The sequence below is a fragment of the Rhea americana genome, unplaced genomic scaffold, assembly GCF_003343005.1.
Source record: "Rhea americana isolate MKP2758 unplaced genomic scaffold, rheAme1 scaffold_157, whole genome shotgun sequence".
Taxonomy (NCBI): domain Eukaryota; kingdom Metazoa; phylum Chordata; class Aves; order Rheiformes; family Rheidae; genus Rhea; species Rhea americana.
The window spans coordinates 820,134-843,483 of NW_028185672.1; the positions used below are offsets into that span (position 1 = coordinate 820,134).

The window sequence follows — 23,350 nt, forward strand, 5'->3', positions numbered from 1 at the left end:
AATTGTGACTCCTCCTCAGTTATTTAATATGCAGTTGCACTGGATTTATGGAGGTTATTAAAAATGCTAAGCTTCTCTGGTAATTCTTATGCAATCTCACTATTTCAATAAAGTTTACTTTTGAAATAGAATTACTCTGCCTTAGTGGAGTGCCTCACTTTACTAAATGTGGATATTGTACGTTGAAATGCGGAAATACATTTATGATATTTGGTAGATGTGTCCAGATAAAATAGAAATAAGCAATAGGCCTGAAGTACCATGAAATTGCACAGATTTTCACACTTCTCTAAATTTAAAAATCTGTGGCAGATTTTCTGTAGATTATCGTACCTCATGATGACATTTGTTCGGCTGGCTTTAAGTTTACTTTTCTCATTAACCATTTGCTAATCACTTAGGTGTAATATGCAACTGTAGGCATAGGTATTAGGTAGACCCTGATTTGAGCAGGAGTTTGGGCTAGATGACTTCCTGAAATCCCTTCCAACCTGAATATCTTATGATCCTATGGCACTCATCTAGAGGAGCAGGCAGAGTTTTAAGTGTATCTTGTGTCAGGCTTTGCCTCTGGTCTTCATCACATGAAATACTGGAATCATATGCTTCAAACACTACTCTTTACATATGCAGGTGCTTTTTAGCATACATAGTGTGTTTGCTTCTGAAGTTATCTAGTAGGGCATGATTGCTATGACTCATCTCTTGAGAAGATGATATGCCTGATAGCTAGATTACACATAGCTGGCAAAATGGGGAGACTGGTGAGAGCCAAGCCGAGGAATGGAGTGATGAAGGGATATTCATGGAGGTTCTTACATGTTGTCTGAAAAGTGAAGTCTAACACCTGGGAAGACATGAAGAGTAACTTCGTACCACTGACCTCAGCGGTGATTTACCACTGCACCCAGTTTATACCCAGGCTTACCAGAACAGGCTCTGCCTCTTCTCTGGCCTACTGGCCTAGCGGGGTTTCAAGGCTCAGGGTGAGGAGTCCCTGCAGGTGCGCAGGAATCTGAGGTGACAACTACACTAGCAAATGCCTGAGGGTTTGTTCTTCAGCATTAGCCCAAATGACACGAAATGACTCTGTCTACATCACTAAGTCTTATAATCCCGAGTGGAGTGGAGTGGCCACATCCAAACCTCGTGTGCTGACAGCTGAATCATGCCTGGAAATCGTTTGAAAGTGTGATAGCTGGGATGAATCAAGACATCTGGGAATCACTCTAACAGACCGTTGGCTTCCAGTTCCAGGAAACATATTCAGGAATGTTTTAAGTAACTAGTACGGATGTAGCCTAAGTGTGTGCTTATGATAGGCAAATTTAGAGCTCAGATAGGAGCCATATATTCAAATGTGATTAAATTGCTTTTTTGAAATGTTTTATTTTGATAATATTAAAGAATCAATAATGTCATTTAACGCACATTATCGTCAGTCATTAAAATAGACCTTTTGAGGTTTTTCATCCACAGTTCAGAAAGTTTGTCACAATTAACACATGCCTGTGAAATGTTTTGATTACAGTAAATACTGCTTTGAAAGGTTAAGGGGCTTGGCCATCTGTAAGCAGCTCCTGCTGCTGACAGTCAAGGAACTTGCTCCTTCTCCAAACTCAAAGGCAAAGAGATATTTTACTAGTAAGGGGAAACTCCTAATTTTAGTAAGTTTTTTTTTCTGCTAAATCCTTATTATTGCTTTGAAATGAATGGCAGTGGATTACCATAATAATGCCATAATAGACAACCTTGACATTGATAATGATAACTTGATGAAAAATCAGTTGTGGAATGAATTTCAAATTAGCTTTTTTCCTGCAGCAAGTAGAAGCAGTTGTATCAAATAATGAAGACTTTTTCTATCATAAATCAGTTATATTCTGTTCAGATACTTCAGAGACATCATATGATCGGTGCACTCACTGTATGTGAACTGCAAGTAGACATGAATTTTTCTAGTAGCAACCAAGTTAGATTTTTAACTCTTATGACTATGAGTTTTGATGTATTATGATGGTTCTTTTCATACTCCACTACGAGATTCTGTACTTAAAAAGACAATAATTTCATGTGTTGAGCAGTGTGATGTCAATGTAAAGCTCACTAAAGTCATTGAAAGTATTTCCTTCAACTGAAATCAAGATTTGCTAATTTTTCAGTGCATTTATAGTTCATACATAAATCTGTTCCATCTAGCAGAGGTTGATAGTTCTCCAAATGAACTGATGGCTTCTTTAGTCACAAGGGGAACAGGCTATTGCTGTTGATGCCAGATTCTTCTCGTTGAAAAATGCACTGTGAAAGACTCCTTCCGGGAGGTGTTACATCTCAGTGTGTTCTTTCTCGGTGTCAGGATGTTATGCACACAAGCCATCTCCTCAGGAGCGTGGGGTAGATGCAACTTCTGCTGGCACACAGAATGTGAAGAGGGGGAACATTCTAAGCAATATTTCATATCSCAGCCTGCAGGCATTAGACAGCAAAGAGAGAGACCTATTTCTGTTTTACCTTACTCAAGTTAAATAATGTACTTTTTTGGGCTACATAAATCTTATTGAAGTGTAGATTCCTGTAGTTTGACTATAGCTTTTTTAATAAACCCTTGAAAGTAGCTTATATTATGAAACTTCCATTAAAAACTGTTAAGGGCTGTATTTTCCTCTGCATGATTTATACCTGCTATGTTAATAGAGGCTGTGAATCAGCAATAACTTAATATCCTCCAATCTCATGCACTTTTACCATCCAGCTCAGGTTTTAATTTTAAAGGACAAAAAATATTCCATTTGTAAAGTTGCTTCAGTGTATTTAAAAAATTAAAACCAGAAGATTTTAATTCTTCATCAAAACTCTTCAAAAGTCTGGATTAGAAAATTCTATTTCTGTTGTCCTTTATGAGCAGCTGTCCAGATCAGTGGTCTATTTTAATGTATTCCTTGATATAATACATTATCTATACTGCACATTACATAGTTTGTGATGTATAAAAAAGAACCATCCATATAAGATAATTCTACTAGTCTCATTTACCATTTATTAGTATGGCACTGGGAATTTTTTGTCTTAAAAACCTTATTAATCCTGTTTTTGCATGTGGTTCTTATGGGACCGAAGTTAACTTCAAAGTAAAATGCATGTGGAAAAAACATTCTTTGTTCTTCCAAAAGATGGCAATACTTAAAATTCAGATTCAAAGTTTAGTGTTGCATGAAATTTCAAATGGAACTGAAAATTGAACCTATACATTAAATTAATAATATTCATTTTCTTCACCACTTATTCTAACATCTTTAATTATGGTGAATTAAATTAGTATGAATATGGGTGCCATATGCATTGCTGTTACAATCCTTTTGCAATCTAGCAATAATTAATATACTGTTATTAAACAATGCAGCCACATTCTGAGATTGAGTCTCCATTAAGCATTTGTCCTTTCTCCACTGATCAAAGAGAAAATAGGTGCAACATGAAAGTTTTGAATGCTTTTCATGCCAGAGATATCCACAGTATTTTTACTTATTTTTTAAAGCAGAGGTTGAGTAATCTGCTTTAAATTGTTCCTCCATTATTAATCATTTGACTGAGTTTTTACAGACCTCTGTACCACCGAATCACGTGGTTGAGAAGGAATCTGTGCAGGTCTCTGGTCCAAGCTCCTGCTTGCAGCAGGTTCCCTTAGAGCAGTTTGCTCAGGACTTTGACCAGTTGTGCTGTGAGTATCTCTGCAGATGGAGGTCCTGCAGCTCTCTGGGCCCCTGTTTTGTGTTTGGCTTTCCTCTTGGTAAATAAATAAATAAATAAATAAATAAATCCTTATATGAAATCTGTAACGCTATTACGCTACTCTCATTTTGTTTGTATCACAGCTTGTGCCCATTGTTGCTTGTCACATTGCTGTGTATCCCTGGGAAGAGCCTGGCTCCATCTCCTCTGTCCCCTCCCACTGTAGACACTGCTGCAGACGGCAGTGAGATCCCCTCTGCATTCTCTTCTGAAGACTGAACAAATCTGATGATTTGTTCCTCATATGTCGTGTTCTCCAGCCCCATGACAATCTTACTGGCCTTGAGTACTCCAGTATGTAAAGTCTTTTTTATGGATGTCTCGCTCTGATATTAATGCAAGATAGTATGTCTGTAGAACAGGATTTGAGGCGCAAAAAGCATAATAATGGTATTATCCTTTACSTCCAAAGACTATCAAGATCTGTCATGAGCTTTCCATCGTCTTTAATGGGATCTCAGCAAAAACTAAATGTTGTTTCRTGTCATGTTCTGCTTGAATAGCTTCAATGGTAACTAAACTTAAGTGTGAGTAAAGATTAATTAAATTTCAAATGCTAGCTTAAAGAATAACATGGTTATTAGGCCAGTCCAGAAGGGAGTATTTTCTTTGGTGGTTTTTCTTTTTCTGAATTTCTGAGTCAAAGCTTGTGGAAGAACRTGATTAAGTTTTTGAAAGTGAATGGAGATTGTGCAATTACTCATTTTCTCATAAAGCAGAACTGAGGCAGAATATACTGATAGCAAAGTGGCCTAAAGGGTATTTTGTTTTAAGAAAATGGCTTTCTTCTGAAGGGCATGGGAAACAGCTTGGTTTCAAATCCTGTAGGAAATGACAGTTTCTAAAGGCATATTTTATTCCTAAGACCATATGGTTATATGTACATTATAAAGGCCATTCGTGGTAGCAGTCTCAAAAAGTGAATGTATAATGCCTGTTTAAACTCAGAAGAGGTAAAAGCTGAAAATTACTGGTTCTTTCTCCTTTTCATATTTCAACATTGATCCTTCTATTTTCTCTTGTAAGGAACCTATCCCTGAAGCTATCAAAGGAGGTGGACCAAGCAGATGCCAGGTACCCTCGTGTCAGCCAGCTGGCTGGCAGCCCATCGGTGGAGTGGCCTTTTACTGGTCTGGAAGAAGGGGGAGGCATTGAATCTTTACCCTTCAGACTGATGCTGCAGGACTGYACAGCTGTGAAGACACTACTGCTGAAAATGAAGAGGGTTCTTCAGGAGGTAATCATTCATTTACTAAATTAATAGCTTGCAGGATTATTGAGCTAAGCAGCAGAAGGGGGTCAGAAAAATATTACGAACTTGATGTCTTTCAATATGTCTTCAATATATGGAATGGGTACAGAAGTATTTCTTTTGAGTGTCTGAAATCTTAAGACAACTTAAGAAGTTCTACTCCAAATGGCCTGATGTAAAAGGAGGGGGGACATACTATGAATCACATTGGAGCAAAGCATCATCTTCATTTTTTTTTATTTTGCTACTCGTTTTTCTATTTGATGTAAGTCTATTTCTAGATAAATAGTGCCCAATGTGATAAAGTTCAGAAAGCTTGTACCTGTACCAGAATATCTCTGTGCAGATAAGTAAACTCCTCTTAAGCTTTAACCAAAAAGGTGGGAGATGAAATGGGTGGGCTGCTTTAGATTAAAATAAATTATTCYATCTCTTACCTCTCCTACGTTAGAGATTTCCAGTTTTCTGTCTGCATGTTACTGAGTAAGAAGCTATATGCAGTTAATTCAAAGGAGAGATGCACAAGGAAAAAAAATGCTCTTCTGAATATTTTACAAATATTAATGTTAAAGGTTTCAAGATTAGGTTCATTAATGACAGATGAAATTAGATTTCTCAAGCCATTCTAACCATTTTGAGAATAATGACTTGTTCACTCCTGCTGTATTCTCTCCAGCCTCCCTCATGGACTGTGAAAGTACCTTGAAAAGTTTATTTTGCTTTAATTTCCCTTTAGGATTTTAGAAGAAACCAAATTATTATTGRTATTTTCTGATGTTGTCCAACTGTGGAGCTATGACACAGATTAACATATGACAAGCTTTCATTTTTGTGTCAGTGTACTGCAGAATGCTATTTTTTGAGATCTACAAGAGTGATCATTTTTTTGTTGTTTTGGTTGTACAGTTCTTGGAAATATAGAATAGTTTAGATTCTGAGGACTCTCTGGAGGTCCAACTCCTCTGCTCAAAGCAAGGCCAGCTTWTTATAGATTGCTCAGGGCCTTGTCCAGTTAAGGTTTTGATATCTTAATGGAGATTACACAGCTTCTTTGGGCAGCCTGTTCCAATATTTGACTATATCATTGTAAATTTGTTTCCCTGATATCTGATCAGAATTTCCTTTGTTTCAACTTCATGCTATGATGAAGTACTATTCATTTAACTGAGACAGTTAAATGCCAGAATAAGGCTTTGGCAACATTTTTTTGGTCATTCCTTGACCATCTGCATCTGAGTCAACCAATTACTGTTCTTTCTAGAAGATGTATCAAAGATTGAGCTATGATAATTATCATAAGTCCTCCTCGATAGCATGTTTTTGCCAGATGGTCAGCCCCATACCTTCCAATCTCCTTCAGTTACTAGAGGCTTTAAGTTGTTAAACTTCCTATGACCTGTTTTGCTGAATTCAGAAATGAAATAAATAATTCTCCATAGCTTTCAGCTTATGTATTATCGGGGAGTAGAATGACTTTAAGGGTTCTTGTCCATTGTGCAGGATTTATAACCATATGCAAATAAATAATAACAATTAGAATATCGCATGGAATATAATTTGTGGTTTAACTGGTAGCATTGATGGCTTGCTTCTAGTATGACTACYTTCTGTCTTGCCAAAAAAAGTCATTTCTCACTCTAAAAGTAAAGATAAGAATTTTATTTTTAGCTTACGTAATTCTCTTAGGCTTGGATATGGATCTACTGTGATTTTCTATATAGAGATATACCATACTTTTTAGAGTACATCATGTCTACACGCATTCGCCAGGCGATCTATATGAAAAGAACACAAGCTATGTCATATGAGGCAGTAATTAACTCCTCCTCAGGTAACTTGTATTCATTTTTCTTTTTGTTCATTCCGTCTCCTATTTACTCCTTTCTTTGTACCATGTGATTTCCAATTCCCCATCTGTAATGCAGATGCAATTCTACTTTTTTCCTTTTCTGATTGTCTTGCCTATCTCATGAAATAAAAATGACYTTTTTCTAATGCTACGGTTGGATATTATATATGGTGCATATGTGTTGTGATTTACACCCCAATTTTCYGTCACCTTTAAGTTCTTTTTTTATTTAATCTGTGACATATAGTGTCCATAGTGTCAGTGATACAAAAGATACAGAAAATGCTGTGAAATAGTGTGGGAGTATACTTTTCAGCAACTCTACATGAGAAATAGCTATTTGATATGTAGTACACTCCAATACCCACACTAATTCCTAAAACAAAAAATMATCTTGCAAGGTTGTTGTAGAACTGTGCAGTTTTCGTATCTCCATAAAGAGTAAAAACACCCTATCTATTATACAGTAGGCATCATCCATGGCATAACTGATTAAAAGATTAGACTTACAGATTAAAAGAATAGTGACAATAAAATACAGTATTCACAAACGTCTTTAAAACATATGAAAATATATAGGAAAAAAAACAAGAGTGGARTATGATTACAAAGAACATTAGAATCCCAGTTTAACAGTGTGAACAACCAAAGAAAAAATTACCTTGCAATATGTTACAAATTGATGCTGGAATTACACAACTTAATTATCTTCAGAAATACAGACATTTATACACTTATGTCACTTTTAAATTATTAGTGAAAGATTCCTGAAAATATAATTCAATCAAATTGAAATATTGAGTAGAAGAATGTGATGCATAAGTCACCTGAGCCTATTTGGCTAGCAGTTACCAAGGAGAAGGTACCATACKTTTATTGTAACTAGATGTAGTTTCTTCATCCAAAAACTCCTTCTGCCCCAACCAGTGTTATAAATCAAACTCACAACAGTACAGAATTAAAAGACATAAAAGAAACTTTTATTTTATAAGAAACTTTTTTCCTTACCACAGAATTCTCATGCATATTTAGGCCTACTCAAACATAGTCTCTGGCAGGTTTATACAATATAGTASTGAAATATTTTATGCTTAATACAATGTAAAATATATATATTTGTTCTGAAGAGTGATAGTATGTCACATGCTTTAATCCACTTGTAAAAATATATAAAGCATACAACTGACATGGAAAAAAATCTACACATGAATTATCAGGAAAAAGCTGYAGTATTTCTATTTTATAGCTGATGTTATCCATAGAAGAAGAAATTGTAGTAGTGTATACCTCTTTATTGAACAATAACATGTTAARTGAGTTAAAATATTACCCCTGTTATTCAGTATAATGATTCTTCTTAAGCACTAAGTGCCACGTCTAAGGAACAATTTAATTATGATCTGGCAGAATGTAATGCCTGCTAGAACAGTATGCTATTCTTTGTTGCATTGCTTATGATTGAAGAACTTATATGGAAAAAAACTACATATAATATATGCCGTACTGAGCAGTGAGCTTATAAGGCTGTGTGTTTAGTCKTATCATGAAAAGGGAAATTGAAGGCATGACAGTAACTGGCAAGATTGAGAATGTTATTAGGTAATGTGTTTAGTAGAGGTCTAATGAATGTTCATTCAATTACGAGAATTAATTACCATTTCATTTTYAGTGAAAAAGCATTGAAAATGTCTGCTAATAATTCTTTGTAAGTTCAGCCATGTAAGTCTCATAAACCAAGATGTCCCCAAATGCTTTGAGAAGCTCAGCCAACAAAGCTGAAGATCATCTGGAGGACCCTATTGAATGAGGAAACTCTGGGATCCYGCAGAAACAGGTCCAGAAAATATTTCTTAATCCCCTCTGCCATGTTTTTGTCATGGATGTTCCCTTGCTGATAGATGGGTGTGCAATAAATGGACTAACTGAGAATTGTGGCCTGCAAAGTTAGTTTAGGGGAAAAAAACATTGCCAGAGATGATTGGCACAGGCAGTTTGATAAAAGCCACTTCAGAATGTAAGACATTATAGGCTGTTTTGTAGCCTGTCTGTGATTTGCAAGTAGCTCTTAGTCTGCCTTTTCTCCATTGCAGTGATGTTTATAGAACCATTTATTTCTCAAGGTCTAGTCGGTGTTGACCTTTGTTCAGTGGTAACTAATATGTAAAAGCAGAAAAGAGRGATGGGGAGTTGGATGGATAACATTGGTAGATTCATGCTCCCCTCAGAAATGGAGTCTGTATCTTCCAGTTTCAGGTGGGTATCTCTCTTCTGAACTGATCCTCCAAATCACAGTCTGTATCCTTATCTCTTGTCCTCCATATACTTCTATGTTCTATTACGTTTCTGGGCACTAATTGGTTGCATATGATCAGTGAGCATCAAAAGCCTCTAAAAACTGAGAATGTAGCTTCGTATTCATTTATTGCTATCAACAATAATTAAGATATAATACCTCTTTCCCAACAATATATAGACTTTCTCTTCCAGATGAGATTGAAATGATTTCTCTCTAATAACTTTATGGTTTGAGTTATAGCTAATTGAGACAGTATTTGAAGGCTAGGTAGTTGAGAAAACATTTAAGGGCTTTGCCTTTATTGAAACCATTGGTAGATCATTTCAGGCAGTTACATGAAAGGAAAAATATTTCAGATTTGTGCCTGGAAAGAGAGAGAAGGATTTTATGCTGAAATAAAYGTATAGGAAGAATGCAGCTATTTTTGGAAGGAATCCCTTTAGTCATTGGTAATGGGTTGTTGTTTGAAGTGTAGGAATAGGGGCAGTTGATTATTTTGGGCTGAAGCAGAGTATACCAGTATAAAGAAACTCTTGCCTACTTTAAGGCTTTTTCCCCACAGGTCACGTTTTTCCCGTATTCTTTATGAAGSATGTGTGTTATCTGCCACATAATTKTCTGACTTTTAGATATTTTTCTGAACCTATCGCAAGTGATCTTACTAACAGGTAATCTAGCAAATTAAGATACACTATCTATGTGTTTACGTAGTTTAGAGCATAGATTATTTGGTGTGGTACCCATGTTTCTTTCACAGCCCTGCRAAACACCATGCAGGCTGTGGAGCTTTAGAAATTGAAGCTAATTGCTACAAACAGCAATCTGAATAAGTTACTCTTGACACATATTTCATACTGTGTTTTACTAATTAATCATTTATTTTACTGAGAGAATTTGCAGCTGTCTGTGGCTGTCATTAAAATCGAATGTTTCCAAAACAGTGCTTTTAGGTTGAGTTAGAAGAAATGAGAACATTGGAAAATTTTCTCAAACTCACTGTGAGACAGGCCATGATAGTTGCCTGAGTCTTGGAGGACATAGTGAGACGACTCGCTCTGCAATTAGCCTGTTGAATGACACTGGCTACACTACTTCTTCCCGTGCATCTTTCACCTTGTTGGTACAATGAGCATAATTACAGAGATGTCTTTTATGCTGTACTAGCAGTATACTAATAGAARGCACTAAAAGAAAGCTAAGTGTCATTTGCAATATTTTGCAGCCTGATTATGAAGCAATATTGAATAGTTTAGCTATTAAATAACTTTAAACTATGTTTTTTAAAGACATTAAAATATTTCCTGCAGTCCACTGTGAAATGTATTGAGTTTACTAAAATTTGTCTGTTAGCCACTTAAGATGCAATTGCAAGTTTAATACACTGTAAAATACTGCAGATTTTCTTCCTTTAAGTAACTTTGTAATWAGCCAGTGTAGCATTACTGATTTATTCAACAGCTCTGCATTTAATGTAGTCCCTTTTATCAAGTAATTCATGCTAGAAATTGGTAATTCCTTCATTTCATGGTGGGTTGACACTGCATATACTGATAAATTTAAATAACTACTAATAAAAAGATACTAGATTTAGTATTGGGATTTAACTTGATCATCTAAAATCACTTTTTTGTGTGGAAATACACATTGCTACACCTTTGCTCAGCTGCTTGCAAATAAAAAGCAGAACACTCCACTGGCACACTTCATTTATGTGTGTTTTTTGGTAGGTCCTCTCAGGATAAGTGATAATATTAGGAGTTTGKGGCTGCAATCAGATGTTCTCTTTGGCAGCACAGATGTTTTATTCTATGATAATCCATTAGAAGTTATTTAATAGTAACAGGGAAAACCAGCAGTTGTTACTCGGTTAGACATTCTCAAAGTACAAGAGAATTCTTTTTTTCACCATTTTTTAAGGCAAGCTATCTAGGGCAAATGCCATGTCCAGAGTTGTCATGTATGCAGAACCTGGCTTATATGAACCTCTGAATTAGGCCATAACACTGTAATCTCGTCCCAATCCTATTGTTTATGGTTCTTAGCTGAATAAGCCTTCCCTCAGACAGTAGTTAAAAAAGTGCTACAGAATCATCCTGTTATTTCAGTGGTTGCAACAACATTTCAGTTTTCTTTAAATTGTTAACGTTTTTTTGATGGTACTTTGGAGAGTCATTTCTCTGGCAAACTGGGACATGTTCTCTACTGATTTATTTAGAAGGCCACTTTTGATAAATATTAAGTTGAGCGTTTTTGGGGAATGACTTCAAGAATGAAGAGTAAATTAAAAAAAAAAAAACAGATGTGTGTATCTTCACACTTCACAGTAGGTGCTCCTGAAGGCGTGTGCATGTGCTGACACTCTGTGAGTATTTAACGAGTGTGAGGCTAAAAGCTATGATTGACATACAGCTTTACCATTCTTGGTGTCTGCATAATCATGCTAATCTCAGCTCAGTGAGAAGATGCTCTGAAACAATGTGCTGCGGGTCTGCAGATTTGCTTAGCGTGCTGCCCTAGCCTCCTCAACAGGCGAGTCTTAACAGCACCTTGCTGAGAAGCATTTAAAATAGCAGCACCATTAATAAGTAATGGCCCAACATCGGCAGTTCTGTGCAATTGTCTGTGATTAACTTGKGGCTGAAGACCATAAAATTATAAAAGCGACAAAAACGAAACCATTTTCCACATTTAGTACTGTCATGGATTTGATCAATTCCTGCAGGTCAGTCAGCTAAATCCCACCTGACCCTCCCCGGCAATGGAGCTGATCACACCAATTACCTTTTCTGATAAGTCTGCAAATACTGAAAAGTGCATTGCAAAATAATGAGCAAGAAATGGAAGAAATTCAGAAGGTGCATAGAAGTCTGCAGAAGGAATTGATTGGACTCAATTGGTAGAAAGAGCTTGTGGGTGTTTTTGAGCTAAATGGAGCAGTTCAGATGGTAAATGGAAGAGTGTCTGATAAGAAAACAAGTCATAATGCCAGATCTAACAAGGTTCCCGATGAGTTATCCAGTCCTTTTAACAAAAAGGAAATGGAAATAGGAGTGGGATAAAGATGAGTGAGCAGCACCCAAGATGCACTGTAATTGGATTTCCTACCAATTCACTGGGATTGTAGATATTAAAATACCAACCTGTCATACAGTTTTGCAACTTATAAGGAAGAATTTAGTCTGAGATTTTCAGGTAATACCTTTAACTTGAAGTCCAGTAGATTAAAAACAAGAATTATCCTAATTTAAATYGTCTGCCAGTTTGAAATTTCACGGTCACATATTCCTGCCATTTTAGGAAGGTTTTTCTCCTATCATGATGGGTGTCAGAGACCTCCTGAAACAGAAGAATGGCTGATCGTATAGATAAAGCAGTAAACCTGACTCTGTGCCACTGCTGCCATAGAGGGGTGTACAAGAAGAATAGAAATGTGGTAGGTACCAGTGTATATCTAGTGTTCAGATAGTGGAGATGCTGTTGTGCATTACACATTTAAATATTTGTGTTTGTATATGAGCATATAAATGCTTTGGTAAAATCTAACTTTAATCTCTTAACTAATTGTCCCTTATCTTTCATTAGCCAGAATTTATGGAGTATGCTCTAGTGTAATTGCAAGGGAGATTCTCACAGTTCATAACGTGGATCTTGGCATAGCTCTTGTGGTTCAGATTTATATAATGTTTCCTCTGCACAGTGCGTAGGAAAAGATTCACCGAATGGCTTGTAGCCCAGGTTGTCAGTATATTGCTGATCATTTTCACAGTGGAAGAAAGGAGACACAAAAACTGTGGTGATCCCGTGCGTATTTAAATTCAGGAATTAGGCCAAAATAATGCTTTGATTCTGTGCAATCTGGCTCTCCTTTAATTCCTAAAGATCAAGTGCTTTGTTTGAAGGGTAAAATAGCGGTTTCTAGTGACAAAAAAGGAATCTTCCCCTTTGTACTAGGAGTCATGCATCTGGGACATTTTCTATGCCTGGTTTTCTAATTGTCCAGGGCCATTTTTTGGTAGGAACATATAGTTTTTATAAACATATGGTGTATATAGAAGAAATACTGCATATGTGCAGTATTTCTCTGCTTTGTATATTTTGCTATTAAAAATACAACAGTTCTCTGCCTATGGTCAGAGCCTCAGCTGGATGTGAGAAAGCAAAGGTCCCTTTAATCCAGCTGGTACTTGGAGCCTTTTCAGAAAGCTATTCTCTTCATCTCTCCTTTCACTTAGTTTTTCATGTTTATTCTGAGTTCCCCTTACAGCAACATTGATCATCCATGTGATTAAGAGCTTATCAATGAATAATGCAAAGTTAGCTCACACCTGCAATTATTTTTTTAAATATAAACTGAAATTCTAAAATAAACTGAATGTCATCTGTTTTCTCTCAATAAAACTATTTGGGAATTTGTCAGGTGAAAGCATTCTCTTCGTATATAAGCCTAAAAGACAGAATTCTTCTTTTTATCAACAGTTCTCTTATCAAATCTGAATGAAGATAATTCATCAAGGAACAAAGATAGGCTCAGAAATAACTGATATTGCTTCAGTAGAAACTGAGCATGTTAAAACCCAGCTATACAAGGATGCAGCTTGGTGACAGCCACTTCTCTTATCTCTTTTAAGCAGGATAGAGATAACTAGAATGAATGGCTAACCCAGAATCACTTATATCCTGAGATTTTTTTCRCCTTGAATGGGTCTCCTTTTCCTATTCCTTCTGGTGAAACTATTGCCTATTTCAAATATGAAGAAAACAGCAGCGGCGCTCAGGTCACAGCTACAAAGTGTCACTGTGGAAAACTGAGGCTCAGTTTTCTACTACTTGCCACTCCATGCAAATTCTCTTCTAAAATTGTTCTTCACTTTGGATTGAACTATATGATGAATTGAGTGTAGGGATTAAATGAATGTTTGAATCTCCAGCGTATAGTTACCAAAGACCTAGCCATCAACCTAAGACCTCTGCTTGCCAAGACTGTGACAGTACCCAGCGAAAGGAAGCATTTTTTGTGTGAACCTTTTACAGTAAGAATGTGTATTCTCCCTCCCTTCAATTCTCAAGGCCTGGGAGGTCAGGAGACCTAGCAGTCTTTCCTTCCTTCTTCTCTACCTTTAGCTCRTGCTGTAGCACTGGATCAGATGATTTCTTACACCTGTACTCCTGGCCTGTCTGATCTGCACAGGTGCTTATGCACAGTGCTAGGGAACAGTGAAAGCTTTCAAAATCAGACTAGCATGCTGCATGTAGAAAAAGAATGCCTAGTGCCTCCAACTAGATTATAGATAAAATATTTATCAAATTCTGAGGTAAATCTAGACAGTTCAGAGTTGTTAATTATTACTCATGAGGGACCTTTCCTGACCTTTGCTCCATCAGAAGGGAAAACTTTGTATTCGTTCTGCATAGGCTACTTTGATGTTTAAACAGAAAGCTAACTGCTCTAGCATTGAAGCTGAATGTTCAAGGTAAAATCTAAGATAAGCCAGAATGAAAATACTGTTAATCACATTGACCTTTTTAAAACTGGTCAACTCTCGTAAGAATAAATTGGCTAATTCTCTTTTTCATTAAAGATCTCACTGAGAACTCGTTGAAGTAATGGAAAGCTCTGTATTGGTGTTAGTGAGCTTCAGGTAACTCCTTAAATGAATAATGCAGTGGCATCAAAGTGAATTTGCATTTGTAGTTTCTGGTTGTATGCAGTTGCAATTATAATTTGAATACAAATGGTGATGCTGGCCTGCTTTTGTTCATTGTGATTGTGTGTGTGTTTCTCTGGGTAACATGCAATTGTATAGCTGTATATTATGTAGACATTTTTATAATAATCAAATTAATTACGAAGATATGTGTGTCTGTGTATGTGCATGCACACATGTGCACAGTTCTTACAAATAAATCTGAAACAAGCCCWCTCTTGTCTCTTGATAACTAAAGTGATGGCAGTAAAAAAATTTCTCTATCTTTTTTCTTTGAGGTATTGAATCTGCTGCTAAAAACAYAGGCTGTGCTAAAAAATTGTCATATACTTCCCAATCAAAAATATTTTTAAAACCTGTATATCTTAGACTGCTCTTTAGATACTGATCTTTCCTGTCTCATTCAATCTGTTGTTGGACTATTCTTTCACGACTGACTTTTCCAATGAATGTGAACTTTTGTGTATTTKTTCTAACCTCAGTGATTAATGTCATTCTTAGTTATGCCTTTTTTACTTAGCTATCATTATGTTTTGACAGTGCAGGTTTCATTTGTATATTTTGTCTGGCAGTTTTGCCTATAGTTTCTTACTGTATAGTGTAGTTTTCTGGTTCAAGGCACTATTTGGATGTTGCTTTGTTATCAATTTATATAATTCAGTAATTTTTTGACACCCGCAGTATCTATCAGTTTATCTCATGCTTATTCTAAATGTTATGGAAACTTCTTTGGCAATTTATTAGATCAAATTATGATCATTTAATATTTGTATCCCAGATTTACTTGTAATTTAATTGTCTAGTATTATTTGGATATTCTAGTGTTCTAGTCACTTTGGGACTTGCATTACGTATTACTTAATTGGCCAGAAAGTTAATAATTAGTATTCAATATTCTTATTATTTTGATATTATGCAGCTTCCTGCCCCTACAATGGGTTACATCCATTTCTGTAGGAATACTGTAGAGGATCTTTGAGAAACATTTTTTAATATTTTGAAAGCATATAGAGATCAAAAAAAAAGTCAAGCTGTGTAAACACAGAGTTTTTTCATGTACTTCAACAAACTTGGATTAACATTGCTCCTATAACATTGTAATAATGTAATATGTTCTACATAATGTTTAAATTGATACTGTTTATAAGTGATTTTCAGAATGCTATACTGTGAGCTAAGATGCAGTCTGGTCCTACAGACCGTGCTGGAAAACAGTGGAGATTTGGGCAGTTTGGTAGGGTGCGAGTTTTATGGAGCATCTTCCTGTCAGAGCTGAAGAAGACTGTGTAACTTGGAGGCAAAATCATACCAGGTCTTCAAAGGCAGCTCTTACTCGTGTTCTTCTCATTTGTTCTTTTAACAGGACCAGGATGTAAATAGATGTTTGGTGAATCTTCAAGGAAATATTTTCTTGTGCTCAGTTTTATCTTTTAAGAGCTCGCATATTTTGTCTGTACCAGAGTTACAGTTTAGATCTTTGTTCCATTTGCTACAGAATCAACGTGGAAATGAACCTTTTAATGTTCTGGGATCTGAAAATACGTATTCCTTTTGAGCTGTTTCAGTGTGTCTGAATAATCAAAGTCTGCATGACCCTAAACTTTTCCACTCACACATTCTTTCTGGGAGATGCAGTGCCAGGGATGATTAATCGCTTTGTTCGAGTGTGTCATTCAAGAAGGCATTCTGTGTAAATTAGGCCAGAAAAGTCCTTCAGCACATTTCTCTCTTGGTTTTTAATGATAAATTTCAAATTCTTGCCATGCTTTGAAATGCAGCTGGGCAAAGCATAGGATGTGAAGGAGAAGTGTAGAAATTGGAAGAGGAGGAAAGTGGTGAGTTAAGAACTAAATGTGTGCAGTAAAAATGCTTCCCTGGAAGGCCTGTTGTTTGAGCTCGTCTGGCGCCCTGACAGGGCTGCTTCTGTACTTGCTGCTTGCTGAAGCAAATAATTTATCCTGACACTAACCTTGCCAGTACTGCAAGAATCCTATTTCACTAAGATTAACAACTTCTCCCTTGCTTCTAAGGACAAATATGCTTTATTTCTTGTTTCTGGATCTTCTTGTCTTTGTTTTGTGAGTGTATATGTTTTAGCAAGTACCAAGTATTTTATGAACTCTTGAAATAAGATCTAGTAACTGAGCTTTTTTTCTTTCTTGAGTGTGTAGTGTTTTTTTCTTTTCTTTCTTTTTTTTTTTTTTTTTAGGCAACATTGCATCATGTATTGCTTCGTGTGGGAGTTGAACCTCTGGTCTGCTGTCCCAAATATGGCTAGCATTAAAACGTTCCTTGTTCTAGCCACCTGAGAGCTATATTTAATGTTATCTCTTGATAAAAGAAAATGAGCTCCAGTGCCAACAGAAAGGGGGAAAGCAATGGTCTGTGAAAACCATTCTTCCAAATGGGTTATAAAGCAATAGCTTGAAGTATTCATATGCTRTATGCTGAATTTCTCAAATTACCTACTGTAAAATACTGTTTTTCAGCGAGATACATGCCGATATTGGCAAAATGTAATGTATAATTTATGCATTTCATCTTCAGATTTGCAATTAATGTGTAARAGATTTCCTCAAGCCATTGAGTGATCAAAATCTGGAATACTCAAATGCAGTACAACTCTGCCCCATGTGTACCAAGGTACTTAAGAAAACAAACGAAGAAACCCAACAGCAAACAAAAGAATCACATAGCCTGCCTTAAAAACCTGCTTTTATGCAAATTATTAAGCAGCCTACAATAATAGTATAAGTTCTAACAGTAAAAAGCTTTTGTAATTTATAACCTCTTTTTATTGTAAGAAGCTGTCTTCCGTGTTCATGTCAGATTGGCTGCATAGTAATGTCCTGTRAAAATGAAGTGCATGTCATAGGAGAAAATGTAGAATAGGAATTCTAAAAGTACACTTTGGCCAATGAGATTATTCATAAATCTTCTTGCTTATCATCCGTAAGGTAACAAGTTCACTCAACTGTTTTTTGAAGGAAAAAATATCTTAGAAGGAGTGAAGAAGAAAATACTGTGAGGAGAAGCTCATAATTACATAATGTGCAGGATTTATTCTAAGTTGAGGATTGCTTGGTAGTGAAATTGTGAGTGTTAACTTAAAGCGAGATGTGTTTTTCTCTTCCCATATTAGGTTTTAAGGCCAAGTTTTAGTTAGAGCAGTTTGTGCCCAGCAGAACATGTTAATGGCTTGTAACATTGGCAGATGGAGGAGAGAATGTTGTACACTACTGGATACAAGCAAAGTGGCTGCTTGTACCAAAGTACAGTGCTCCATTTCACACCACGCTTGACAGACGGCTGAAATTAAAATAACATTAATGATAATAGGGCTCAATTTTTAAGACAGTTCAAGCATCTTGTGTATTTATCTGATTTTATGTTAATCATTTGAACAACTCTTAATTTCCACTGAAAACAAATCTGAAGCATGTAATTCTTCTCAGCTTCAAATAGTGATCTGCTTCATGCCATGATCTTACAACCTAAATAATCAAGTAATCATTTCTGTAGTTTTCTGTCGTGGATGCCTGACTTCCAATTTCCTACATGAGTCCAACATATAGCAGCTAGCTCTGGTATGATGTAGAGGCCTTCATGAAACCAAGCTAAAGCTGATCTGGCAAATTAAATTTGCAAGCTGTAAAATAGCCAGTGCACAGCGAGTGGCACTCCTCATGCTCTGGTCATCTGCAATGGCCCATAGAGCCCACGTGAAACAACTACCCAAGCTGTATCGCGACACAAAATAATAGCGCAAAATYGTATGCCATGACCTCTTCTGCTGGCAAAGTCTTCTGCTTCTTCTCTTCTGGTACCTAAAGCAAGTGCATACTTAGATATTCTGATAGTGGTGAATATATAGAAAGAATGTTTTTTTAAACAACTTGGATTTAAGCAACATTAATAATAAACCAGTGATTGTGAAGCTTTAACTTCTGCTGTAGCAGACCAAAAGAAAGCAATGACAGTGAATTTATAGTTATGTTCTTTTAGCTGCTCTGCTGCTAAACTTTTTTCCCTCTCTCCCCACCCCACTAGACATCTAGAAAGTGCTGAAGACCTAGTTCACATTTGGAAGGCTAGGAATTTCAACATCTCCGCAGTTTGACCGAATTTCCACTACACGGCCTTCATGGGATTAAGACCCTTTTATATCTGTGTATGATACTCGTCTCAGGACAGTAGCTCATTTGTAACTCTATTCTTCTGCATACTCACAGTGAAATCCAGCCATATGGAAAAGAGTACAATCATCAGTTTTATTTTGAAAATCTGTCTATTGCAATTGTTTTCGGTTTTGGACTTGACCGTGAAAAGATCCTTACCTGTGAAAACTAAAAGGCTTTGTTGTTGCTGCAACTGCTTTTGATTGATTATAGCGCAGAACTATTACAGTACAAATTTGCTCAAGCTAATTCTCTTTACAAAAATAATCTTCACTATTAACTAGAATAATTATTGTCATTCTTGAATGTAATTTTAAGAGTTTCTCAAGCCTGAAGTTAGATGATTGCAAAGATTGCAAAGTTATGATGGCTGTGTGGCTCCAGTGTGCCATTGYGTTTTAGGTCTCACTTTGGACAAAAGGCCCATTAGGTCTCCTGTCAGAGAAATGGATGATGTCTTGATCTGCATTGTTCACCTGTGATTTGAAAATTCCTCCACTTCCTTTCATGAACACTGCTAGATGTTGTGAACATACTGTGAGCATTGCAAGACACTGATATCATTTTAATTTGTTCCATCTAGAAGTGATTAATTTATAGCAAAATATATCACTGGCCTCTTGCTCTGCATATGCATGCATATCACTTTTTCTAATACCCATTTTCTTCAGTGGGTGTCTGATACARAAAAGTCAGTTCAAGGCTTTCCAGTAACTGTAATAGGCACCAACTCAGAAAGGACTCCAAAAGAGTCTTCCCATATCCCTTTAAACAAATTTTACAGGGTTTAATGTAGAATGATAAGTCCTTGTTAAGGTTTGTTAGGTCTATCCTCTGAAAATTAATARAACACTATACATTAATGTATTATTTTTTATAACTCAAAAGGCCTGTTAAAAACTTTGCATTTTCTGTGGAACCTGGTACACTGATTTTGTTTTGTTCTCACCTTCTTGATTGTTAAAAGACAAAAAACAAATCAGTCTCTAAGGACATGCTTTCTGTGCACATGCATGTTTGTATGCCTWTCTGATGTCACTACATCCTGTAAAGTATTTACAGCTTTTAGACTTTGCAAGTCTTATTGCCAAAATACTCCCRTAGTTTTGTGTAACAATGGTAATGTTAATTGCTTATGAACAGAAACCTGGAGTGATTTTAAAGGATTACATGTGTGTACATGTAAGTAAAATAACCTTAAGAAGTAAAAACAAGGTTGCCTTAAATTCTCTTAAAAGCAAGATGCTAGGCTGGTGTATATACATACACTGAGTTACTTTATAGTTTTAAATTAAAGCATGCTTTTAGGCCAGTCTTCAGGAATTTTTGCACCACTAGAAAATTTCAGTTGTTTGTCTTTCTGTGTGGTTAGTTTTTTAATAGAGAAGTTTTCACAGTTTCTGATTAGAAGAACAAGAGATCTGGGAAGAAAAAGCAAACACAGTTTTGGAAAGAATGAAATAAAAACTATAGCATGCAGGGAAGAAAAGAGATTTCTTCTGAGATTATTTCTTAGAGAGGATAGGTTTTTATAAAATATGTTTGTGTGTGAGATGAACAAGTTGTGTAAAACTTCCAAGAGGCATTTGTAAGTAGACACTTCTGTGTGCTTACAGCTGTTAAACTGTGTCTGCTGTTAAGTGCCTTCAGGGAGCAGAAGTAGTTATTGTGGAAACAATATACAGAATGGTGAGAGCCTGGTGGTTTATTCTAGTTAGTTGCTCCTCCTTTTTGTTCTAAAAATTCTAGCAAATACTTTCTGTAGTCTTAGTTTTTCACTCTGAGAAAGATAGAAACCCAAGAGATCTAGCGCTTTCTCGTTCTCTCATATAAAATCAGTTTTGGTCGATACTGAGACTACAGAAGATCAGTTGCAGTAGGGGCAGTCTTTCAGCACATCTACATATGCAGCGGCTGGTAACTGCTCTTCTTAGAAGCAGCCCAAGGAAGAAATGTGGTTGCATTTCCTGCCTTGCTCTTTCTTTGGTCTGGGGAAGATCAGACAAGAGAAGCAAACTAGTACAGTTCCTCAAGGCGGGAATCATACTTCCTACACTGTGCCTGTCCTGCTGTAAGTTGACTGCAAGTTGGTGAAACCAGACCTCTACCTTCTCTTGATACATAGTTTAAATATCTATTTGGCAGGATGAGATACTTCCTTGGGCAGTCACCAAGGGAGTCATTAGACCGTAACAATTTCCGAATAGGTTGACTAAGCTTGTAGGAGGAAATGGCTGAGAACGCACCAGCAAGATCTGACCTTCAGAGATTTCCGTGTAATTTTCAGATGAGGAAACATGTACTAGCATACAAGCCATTTGCAGACACGCAGAATGAAAATGAGATCTTTTTGAAGTTGCCTTTGAATGTCTAATATAAATGTGCTTGTGTATTTTTCCAGCATATGTGTGAGTGATGATCACAGATTTGTCACGTGCATGTTTATCTTCAGATATTGAAGAATACACGAGCTAGAACAGACAACTAACTAGACTCTTCTTCCTACAAGGAGGGCCAGCATTCATGAACATATGTCCTCCTTACACTTCCAAATGAAAAGCCTTCTGAAATGGCAAACGTGTTTCCTGTCTGATGCTGACACAGACGTTTTCAGTGCTTACAGGCGCATTTGCAGATTGTAGAGCCAAGGAAGTTTCACAGCATGACAGACTAAACTCCAAATGCAGTAGCTGAACATGGGGAAAGATGAAATTATCCTTTTAAAAATTTCTTTCAGTCATTATACATGGTGGCAACTTCAACTTTAAATTGGAACTTGGTGGAATAAAAATAGCTAGGAATAAAATTAAAACAGAATATAGTGAAACTAACCTCTTTGAATGGGATACCATTTTCGTAAAGTTCTAAAGAAAGAYGTAGAGGTGGCAAAATATATCACTTTCAGTCAGGAGGAAGATTGATCTCCTTAAAATGTGTCTTATCTTGCCAAAAATAATCTTTATGCTAATGGACATTCCTTATAATATTGCCTATAGGTAATTAGAAATTATGAAAGAGGTCAGGAGACCTTGAGTTCACATTAATAAAGTAGTAAAGTGAGAGAGAGTTGAGAATAGCTGTCTGGCAGACAATATGAGAGATTATTGAAAGGATATTTAATTTTGATACTAAATCAAATTGTAGTAGAAAATAGAAGACAAACTTTTTTAAGAGGGATAAAATTAGATCTTCTTTGGCTGTTTTTAATGATAGGTTCAAGAATAGTAAAGGATCTTTTTTTAGCTGCTTCCCTCACTGAGAAGAGACTTCTAGATGTAGGGATATTTGGGTTAGGTTTTCAATTTGAAAGACTGTAGTCAGAGAATGGAGAGGAAAATCCCTACCTACRTGGAGTGGTGAAAGAGAATGTTACAGGCTTTGGTATGGCCATAGAGTTGTAAGCTGTGGGAAACTGAAAGTTAAATATATCTGTTGTACATATCCTTACCTGACTATAAATCACAGAATGGTTGAGGTTGGAAGGGGCCTCTGGAGATCATCTAGTCCAACCCCCCTGCTCAAGCAGGGTCACCTAGAGCATGTTAGACAGGGTTGCATCCAGGTGGGTTTTGAGTATCTCCAAAGAAGAAGACTCCACAACCTCTCCGGGCAACCTGTGCCAGTGCTCCGTCACTCTCACAGTAAAGAAGTTTWTCCTCATATTCAGATGGAACTGCCTGCATTGCAGTTTGTGCCCATTATCTCTTGTCCTGTGGCCTTGGCACCACTGAAAATAGTCTGGCTCCTTCCTCTTGACACCCTCCCTTCGGGTACTCGTACACATTGATAAGATCCCCCCTCAGTCTTCTCTTCCCCAGGTTGAGCARGCCCAGCTCTCGCAGCCGTTCCTCGTAGGGCAGGTGCTCCAGCCCTCTGATCATCTTTGTAGCCCTGCGCCGGACTCTCTCCAGTAGCTCCATGTTCCTCTTGTASTGGGGAAGCCAGAACTGGATACARTTCTCCAGATGAGGCCTCCCCAGGGCTGAGTAGAGGGGGAGGAATAAAGAATAGACTGATAACCATCCTTCCTGAAGGAGTTTGCAAATGAGTACATGGGAAGGAAATGAGAATACATGAGCTGAAAGACATTTTTCATGCAATAATGCGTAATAGAGGCTTAAAACTAAGGGGCGTAGGTGGAACTTTTTGCTTATGTTCAGGTGAGATGCACTGAGCTCTGAGAAACACAGTGCTAAGGATGGTAGTGTGAGGCCTCAAGCTTTTTCATGTGATTTCTGTAAATAAAAAAATAACATAGGATTGAGGGACAAAGGCATGTTG

General features: G+C 36.7%; 1 protein-coding gene across 2 annotated transcripts in view; it reads left to right on the forward strand.

The window, feature by feature from the left end:
* CCSER1 (coiled-coil serine rich protein 1) overlaps positions 1 to 23,350 on the forward strand; it is a 686,381-nt gene that overhangs the window by 263,306 nt on the left and 399,725 nt on the right. For both annotated transcript variants that reach the window (XM_085299943.1, XM_085299944.1), the window contains exon 6: positions 4,816 to 5,026. In XM_085299943.1, coding sequence (XP_085156069.1) covers positions 4,816 to 5,026 — 211 coding nt within the window. The remainder of the gene's footprint in view (positions 1 to 4,815; positions 5,027 to 23,350) is intronic.